The 9,152-nt window shown below is 49.1% G+C and overlaps 1 protein-coding gene across 1 annotated transcript in view; it reads right to left on the reverse strand.

The window, feature by feature from the left end:
• The window catches only part of LOC126492744 (TPT1-like protein), a 12,285-nt gene extending 10,631 nt beyond the window's left edge, over positions 1–1,654 (reverse strand). The window contains exon 1 of the mRNA XM_050129322.1: positions 1,227–1,654. Coding sequence (XP_049985279.1) covers positions 1,227–1,555 — 329 coding nt within the window. The 5' untranslated portion in view covers positions 1,556–1,654. The remainder of the gene's footprint in view (positions 1–1,226) is intronic.
• Between the last annotated feature and the right edge of the window lie 7,498 nt (positions 1,655–9,152).

The raw sequence follows: 9,152 nt of genomic DNA on the forward strand, positions 1-9,152 counted from the left end.
AAAAAAAAAAAAAAAAAAAAAAAAAAAAAAAAAAAAAAAGAAAATGCTCTATCACTAAGCTCCACCCCCAGTCCCTCACTGAAGGATTCTAGGCAGGCACTGTACTAATGAACTGGCCCCCGTCCTATGAGAGGTCTGTTTGTCTCCACACTAGACAACTGGACAGTCCCCAAGAGAGAAGCATACCTTCTTACCATGTCCTCTTCATCTTAAAACAGGGCTGATGTGGCACAGGCTAACCTCAAACCTACTATGAAGCTGAGGCTCCTGATGCCTGATCCTCTGCATGCACCACACCTGACCTGGCCATGTTCTCTATATCCACAAGGCCTGCTGCATAATGGGAATGGGAAAGGTGGCCAACACGGAACTAAGCTGGTGACCCCCATACACTCGACTCCTCTGTTTTTTTTTTTTGTTTTTTTTTTTTTGAGACAGGGTTTCTCTGTAGTTTTGGAGCCTGTCCTGGAACTAGTTCTTGTAGACCAGGCTGGCCTTGAACTCACAGAGATCTGCCTGCTTCTGCCTCCAGTGTTGGGATTAAAGGTGTGCGTTACCACCACCTGACTTGACTCCTCTGTTTAAAGAACTGCATTTAGAGCCAGGTATGGTGTGTGTGTGTGTGTGTAAAATTCTAGAACTGGGGAGGCTGAAGCAAGAGAATTGCTAACCTGGGCTACAGAGGGAAACACTATCTCAAGAAAACAGATAAAAAATGTTTAAGAAGATGAGATGTGGGCTGGAGAGATGGCTCAGTGATTACGATCACTGGCTGCTCTTCCAGAGGACCTGGGTTCAATTCCTACCACCCACATAGTAGCTCAAAACTATGGGAGCTCACAACTGTCTGTAACTTCAATATCTGACACTCTTATACAGGCATACATGTAGCAAAACACCAATGTACATAAAATAAAAATAATTAAAAAAAAAGAAGAAGATGAGCCAGACGGTGGTGGCACTCGCCTTTAATCTCAGCACTCCTACCTAATCTCTCCTTCTACCATGTAAGTCCCTGAGACCAAACTCAGATCATCAGGGTTCTAGGCAGGAGCTTTTACTGACTGACCTGTGTTGCTGACCCTAAAACTTGATTTGTGTGTATGTGTGTGTGTGTGTGTAGTGTGTGTCCATGAGATGGGCAAAGTTTATGGAGTCAATTCTCTTTCCATCTTAGATTCTTAGGACAGAACTCTTCAGTTTTGCATGGTGAGTGCTTTGCCCACTGAGCAATCACACCAGCCCCTGCCCTGTCTTTGAGACAGGGTTTCATGTGTCCCTGGTTAGTTTTGTAGGCCTCTTTTGTGAAGCTGGTTTCTTGTAAGTGATGGTTCATGACAATGTCAACACCAGTGACTACTGTGCTTTCGGTACCTTCGCCCTCTGGGCCTTCAGCGGAAGCATTCCCACCAATGAGCGAGTCATCGATGTTACCCTCTGTTCTACTGACCATCTTGCCCTCCACCTCCAGGCACAGCCCGTCCGCGATCTCCCGGATCTTGTAGATGTCGGAGAACAGCTCGTCATGGCTGATGATGTCCCGGTAGATGATCATGGTGGCGTCTGGGGACGGCGGCGCTAGCCTGACAGCGCGGAGCGAGCGCGGTGCAGCCGGAGCGGCGCTCGGGGGGAGGGGGGAGCGGGCGGAAAAGGCCCTCCCTGATTAGTTTTGAACTCGTTCTGTAGCCAAGGGTAACCCTGAACTCCTGATCTTTCTGCCTCAGCCTCCCAAGTCTTGAGATTGTTTATCTGTGTGGGTTTGGTTCTGCTGCAGGGTTTCCAAATGAAGCCCAGGCTGGCCTTGGACTAGGTATGTCACTCAGGCTGGCTTCGATCCTGTGATCCTCCTGTCTCAGACTCAACAAGATGGCTCACTTGGTAAATGTGCTGGGTACAAAACCCGACGACCTGAATTTGATCCTTGGAACCTATATGGTAGAAAGAACCAACTTGGCCAAGTGTCTTCTGACCTCCACATGACCTCTACATGAGCACAGCCAGATATGTATACACAGTAAAGAAATAAATGCAAACAAAACAAAAAACAATGAATGAAAAAAATATGGAGATAGCCTACTATGGATCATGCTTGTAATCCCAGCATTCAGGATGCTGAGGCAAGAGTTCAGGGCCAGTCTGGGCTACATACTGAGACTGTTGGGTTATGTAGGCTCTGGATCCCTGGGTTTGTAAGAGCTGGTCCTGAATAAAATAATAATAAAGAATTGGGGTCAGGTGTAACATCACAGACCTTTAATCCCAGCATTGGCAGGCAGAGGCAGGTGGATCTCTGAGTTTGAGGCCAGTCTGGGTCTATAGAGTGAGTTTCGGGACAGCCAGAGTTCTATAGTGTGACCCTGTCTCAAAACAAACACAGATTTGAAAATAAATGTGGGAGCCTGGAAACAATCAGCCTGGAGGGTTGGGGTGGTTTGGGGGGCACAGGTGGATCATCTGAGGTGTTGAGGGGAAGATCTGTCCCTGGAGGAGCATCCTGAGAGATGACAGGTGAGAGGGATGGGGTTGAGAGTGGCCAGCAGGGAGGTTCCTGGGAACCTGTTTTCTCTGGAAAGTAGAAGCTGAAGTCATTGCTGAGTCATGGCAGGAGGAGGGGAGGAGGCTAAGAGGACAGCCTGCCAGTTTCCCGGAGCTCCTGAAGTGGGTGGGGGTGAGGGCTTAGAAAGACTGACCATTCTGCAGTCATCTGGGCCTGGAAGCCATGTCCTAAGGGCCCAGCCACCTGTCCCACCCTGAGGATTTCTCTTAACAGTGCTAAGCTATGTAGGTTGAGAAAGTTGAAATCAGACCACCAGGATAGACAGGATTCAGCATGGCCACTAGATGGGTGAAGGATAGTACTGGCAAGGAGTGGGTGTAGATATTGGCCTTACCTCTGTCCGAGCAGGGTACTGGAAGCTTTGCGGACACTGAAACCCAGAGACAGAATAAGAGCAGATTCCCCTAGACAATCAGAGAACACTCAGGAGAATGGGGCTGACCTGGACAAGAGTTGGGGGTGTGGCTCAGCTGTAAAGCATCTTCCCCGGATCTCTTAGGGAGGTGGGCTTAGAGTAGAGTGTCTGCTTAGAATCCCCCAGTGAGGGGCTGGGGTGTGGCTCAGTGGGAGAGCACCTGCCTAGAATCCCCAGTGAGGGGCTGGGGTGTGGCTCAGTGGTAGAGCCCAGTCCATCATGAGCAAGGCCCCAGTTCCATTCCCTGCACTAGGGAGGCAGATCTCTGAGTTCAAGGCTAGCCTGGTCTACAGCGTTTCAGGACAGCCAAGACTACACAGAGAAACCCTGCAACCTGTCTCAAAAAAAAAGGGGGGGGGAGGCTTGCACCTTGATTATAATTGTGTGGGTCCCCCCCCCAGACATAAAGAAACAAGGTTTAGGATTGTGTACTGACAGCAGGGGAAGTTGGATTGTATTCCTACTTCCTACTGGGGAAGTAGAGGCAATAGGATCAGGAGTTCAAGGTCAGTCTTGGCCATGCCACTGCTAGGAGGAGGATCAGCCTGGAAGAGGCAGTGGGGGGGAGTGGAAGGGGGGGGGAGAGAGAGAGAGCCGGTAGAAGAACAAGCAGGAAGTCAACTTGATGGGGACGGAGACAGTGAAAGGGAAGATGCTGAGCAAGCTGGTCAGATGCCAGGGTCATCCTGGAAACTGCTGGGCTGGACCCAATCAGGGCATGATGGATGGCTGCTTTGAGAAGGCAGAAGCCACCAGTCTATGCAGCTGGCCTGTCTCTTCTCTCAGTATGATCTGCAGAAAAAGCCCAGCCTGGAGCAGGCATGGTACTGTAGAGTAAGTAGTGCAAGCCTGTAACTGCAGCACTAGGTAGCAGAAACAGGATTAGCAATTCAAGGTCATCCTCGGCTGCACCAAAAGGACTAGTTGGGCTATACCAGGCTCCTCTGAAGCAAAAAAAAAAAAAAGGGGGGGGTGCGTAGGGGAGTTTTGGTTGCTGTCACCTCCCTGGTAGTTCACAAGCTCCAGTTAAAGAGGAGCTGACATGTCTTTAGACCTCCAAGGGCTTCTACACACACATGTAACACATACATACACACATGCATATAAATAAACATTTTTAAAAATTTATGTGCATTGGTGTTTTGTCTGCATGTATGTCAGTGTGAGGGTGTTGGCTACCCTGGAACTGGAGTTATAGATGGTTGTGAGCTGTCATACAGGTCCTGGAAAATTGAACCCAGGTCCTCTGGAAGAATAGCCAGTGCTCTTAACTGCTGAGCCATCTCTCTAGCCCCCATAAACATTTTTTTAAGCTAAAAGAAAGACAAAGAGTGCAAAGATTTCTGGGTTTGTTTTTGGGTTTATTTCGAGACGGGATCTCGCTATATATATATATCTGGCTATCCTGGAACTCACAGAGATCCTCCTGCCTCAGCAGTGCTAGGATCAAAGGCTCAAGTCACTATGCTCAGCTAAGATAGTAAAGATTCTGCCAGGTGCAATGGTGCATAGCGCTGAGTGCCTGTAAACACAGTCCTCAAGAGGTGGCAGCTAGAGGCTCAGGACATTATGGGCAGCTTGCATTACATAGAAGACCCCCGCTTTATGAACAAAATTAAGGGGGAGAAGTTAGCCAGGCAGTTTGATTGTGAACCCAGCTCCCATGGATTCTTAATTTCTTTTCTTTCCTTTTTTTTTTTTTGGTTTTTCGAGACAGGGTTTCTCTGTAGCTTTGGAGCCTGTCCTGGCACTAGCTCTTGTAGACTCTTTTATTTTTTTTTTTCCAAGACAGGGTTTCTCTGTAGCTTTGGAGCCTGTCTTGGGACTAGCTCTTGTAGACCAGGCTGGTCTTGAACTCACAGAGACCTGCCTGCCTCTGCCTTCCAAGTGCTAGGATTAAAGGCGTGCAACCCCACTGCCTGATGGATTCTTAGTTTCTAAAATTCCTACCAATTGGGGCTTGCCAGGGGGTCCACTGAGTAAAGGTGCCTGGTGAGAAGCCCAAAGAGCCTCAGTTGGAGGTAGGAGAGAACTGACCCCCCCCACTTGTGTGTGGTGGCCGAGGTCTGCCTGCATTTGTACATACACAGTATGTACACAAAAACACAATAATAACAGAAAATGGAAATTAATCTTTTTCTTTTTTAGGCATTTGTCATAGTGACTAAAAGCAGCCCAGCAGACGTGAAGAAATCCATTTCCATCTATTCACATCCATGACCTTCAACACTATTTTTATTTATTTGTTTATTTGAGACAGTCTAAAGTAACTCAGGTTGTCCTTGAACTTGCTCCTTGGAGACTCCTCCAGATTTCACCTCCTTAGGGCTCTGATTGTAGTTGTCTGCTGCCAAACCCAGTTTAAGCAGTGCTGGAGATCAAACTCAGGGTTTCATGCATGCTAGGCAAGCACTCTACCAACTGAGCCACAACTCAGGCCAAGTTTTTCTGTTGTTGTATTTGTTTCCCCCCGCCCCCCAGATAGGTTCTCACCACGTAGCCCAGGCTTGGAACACCTGCCTCTGCTTGTCTCCACAGTGCTGGGACTAAAGGTATGAGTTACCATGCCCAGATCTAGTATTTCCCATTTTATTGTGCATGCTCTGCAAGTGTGTGTGCACATGTGTGAGCACGTAAGAATATGTGTGTGTGGGGGGGGGATACGTGGGTGTCTGGTAAGAGTGCAGATGTGTACATGAGACAGAGGATAACTTTAGGAAGTCAGTCCTCTCCTACTTTCTTTTTTTTGTTGTTGTTGTTTTGTTTTTTGAGACAGGGTTTCTCTGTAGCTTTGGAGACTGTCCTGGAACTAGCTCTTGTAGACCAGGCTGGCCTGGAACTCAGAGATCCGCCTGCCTCTGCCTCCCGAGCTCTGGGATTAAAGGCGTGTGCCACCACCACCTAGCTAGTTCTGGGAATTGAAGTCCCATTGCCAGTCTTTTGCAGTTTGATCACTGGCCCCAAACTGTTTTGTTTGTTTGTTTGTTTGTTTTTCTTTTTCGGTTTTTCGAGACAGTGTTTCTCAGTAGCTATGGAACCTGTCCTGGAACTAGCTCTTGTAGACCAGTTTGGCCTCGAACTCACAGAGATCCGCCTGCCTCTGCCTCCCGAGTGCTGGGATTAAAGGCGTGTGCCACCACCCCGCACCAAGCTGCATTTTTGATGCTCAGTGTTCTCACTAAGTAGAAACAACTCTCACTTTTCAAGGTGTCCAGGTGGACCGAACAAGATATCACATGGAAAAGCGCTCCCATGAGCTAACTGCTGCCAAACTCGGCACGGACGTGGGCTCCTCCAATTTATGCCAAGGTCTTGAGACAGAAGATTAACCAGGGTTGCAGAGAGCAGGTGCCACTTTGTCTGCAGCCTCTCAGCCTACCTGACAAGCGATGGAGGGGCTCTCTAAGCCCGAAGCCTCTCACACTGGGGCAACCAGACAGCGGAAATAGAAGCCAATGATGGTGCAAACACCCGTGTCCCAGTCGGCCCGTGGGTGACCTCGGGCAGGTCAGTCCTTGCTCTGAGTATTTCTTTCTCTACCTGCTGAGAGTGAGTTATTAAAGACTTCCACTCGAGTGGCAGGGCCAATCATAAGACAATACAGGCTCCATTAGGGTGATCTTACACATATAAATCGCTGTGATAGCGCAGGCTGTGTTAAAATCTTCAGGCTAACAGGAATGACGGAAGGAAAGGACGTGACCCTCCTAGGTACGGTCGGAGGGCATAGCCAGAGGCGGGGATGTCTGGGAAAGTCCAGAGTGGACATGACTAGACTGAGCTGGGTTATGGCGGTGGGGGTAGGGAAAAGGACAACAACGGTGACGATGACAGACCAGGTGCCGCAGCCAGGAGGCCAAAGGTGCAAAAGGGAGGGTAACCAAAGTGTCTGGGTTATATGGGAAAAGCCTAAGGTCAGCCCAGCTCTGAGCTGGAGAGTTCAGGGTAGAGCGCAGGGAATATCAGCCTTACCCAGTAACAGGTGAGTACTGAGAGATGCTGGGAGAGGCGGCCATGTTTGCTTTTGATATGTTAAATAGGTACCTCAGCCTTTGTCCCAGATCTAAACTTAACTACAGAGTAGCTCAACACCCATAAGACCGGCAGGAAATCTGAGTTCCAGGTCAACCTGACTGCCGTGTGAGGACACCCCCTCCACCCCCCTCCGTCATCATCATCCCCCCCCTCCCCCAGAGACGTCAAGGTCAAGGATGGTCAGGCAGAGCTGAACGTCTAGGAGGATAAGCAAGGTCAGGAGGTCCTGGTCCTTTTTGGTCACAAGACAAATTTCAGGCCAGCATGGGCTACATTATCTTGTCTCAAAACAAAACAACAAAACCCTTCAGTTTATTGCTCATGCTGGCCAGAGGTTGGTAACCTTTTCCAACCCTTTTTGTTTATTGTATGTTTTTGATAGCCGGAGCAACACATAGAAACCCAGTCTTGAGAAAAAGAAAATAAAGAAAAAAAATATCCTCCATGTAAACGACAGTAGGGGCTTAGGATACAGCTCGGTGGGTAGAGTGCTGGCTTACATGAAGTTCTGGGTTCCTTAGCACAGCATAAATGAGCGGCAGTGGGTGGTGGTGCATGTCAGAAATCCCAACACGGGGGAGCAGATAGAGGAAGGAACAGAAGGTCAAGGTCATTTGTGGCTGTGTGGAAAGTTGGAAGCTAGCCTGGGCTACCTGAGATCTTGACTAAAACAATCTTTTTTTCTAGACGGGATTTCTCTGCGTACCAGTGGGAGCTGTCCTGGAACTCGCTTTGTAGATCACTCGGGCCACGAACTCATAGAGATCCGCCTGCTTCTACCTCCTGAGTACTGAGATTAAAGGCCTGCGCCACCACCGCTCAGTAAAAAACAAAAACAAAAACAAAAACAAAAACAAAAAAAAAAAAAAAAAAGGAAGAAGGAAAGAAGAGCTGTCCTGTGGCCCAGATGTTGGTGGCGGTAACTGGCAATTTTTGCAGGGCTGAAACGTCGCTTAAACTCTTGGGAAGGCTAGCCCCTCCTCCCTTGTGCATGCTGCACCTAGAACCTGATACCATTGTCCGACCAGACCTAGAACTCTCCTGGGGGGAAAGGGGGTGGGTAGAGGGTTTGTCCCAAAGAGGGCGGCTCCATCGCCCCCCTCCGGCCCGCCCCGCAGCAACCTGCAGTTTGCTGTGACTGGCTGTACCAGCTCCCGAGCCATCCAATCATAATCCTTCAAGGAGAATGAGGCGTGGCCTCGGCCTTTCTTGCGCTCCTGCGGTGACTCAGCAGGGAGGCGCGAATTGAGTGGGACGGAAGGGCACAGCCACGTCACATCCTCCGCTACCCTGTCCTCGTCCAGGCTTGTGGGGCTCTAGTGGGAATGCCAGCACCTGGGCCCTGATGTTTCTCGGTGACCCAGCAAAACCCTAGAACTGTCATTGGGCTTTTGTTTCCTCCCTTTGCACAGCAGACATCAACACTTCCCGGGGCAGTGCCTTCCGAGTGCAAAGCCCTGGAAATTTGGAGCTTGACCTTACAGGAAGACAACCCCAAGTGCCTCATTTAAAAAAAATATTTTATTATTTTATTTTTTTGCTAATCCCTCAATCCTCAATGTTTGGCTCCAGCCCAGGTTGTCAGGCAGGTGTAACAACAAATAAATTGGGGAGGATAGCAAGCTACAGGAACTCAGAGACAAAGACTTCATGTCTACATGATGAGGGGCCAGGGCTGGCGTGATGGAAGGCTCGGCGGGTAAAGGGATTCTCTCTAGAATTCTGTAACAATCCCAGGGACCCGCATGGTAGAAAGAGAGACCTCCTGTGACCTCTACCAAACACAGGCACGAAATACCTCTTTATTTTTTTCTTTCTTTTTTTTTTTTTTAAACAGGATTTCTCTATAACTTTGGAGCCTATCCCAGAACTCGCTCTGTAGACCAGGTTGGCTTCAAACTCAGAGATCTGCCTGCCTCTGCCTCCCGAGTGTTCTGGTTTTGGTCCTTTTTAGAGATCTAATCTGCTTTTTATTATAAGGAAGACCTGGGAATGTTATGGTATTGGTCCCTTTAAGAGACAAGGCACGCCCACTCCCTCCCCCACCCGCTGAGGCTGGCTGATCTTCAGCTTCCGGCCTGAGTTCGCTCTCTTTCCATCTTCCTCTTGGAGGGGCAGCTTCGCTTCTGCCTCTCTCTCCCCCCC

This window comes from Alexandromys fortis, unplaced genomic scaffold (genome assembly GCF_014885135.2).
Source record: "Alexandromys fortis isolate MF-2015 unplaced genomic scaffold, M_Fortis_MF-2015_v1.1 scaffold_312, whole genome shotgun sequence".
Classification (NCBI taxonomy): Eukaryota; Metazoa; Chordata; class Mammalia; order Rodentia; family Cricetidae; genus Alexandromys; species Alexandromys fortis.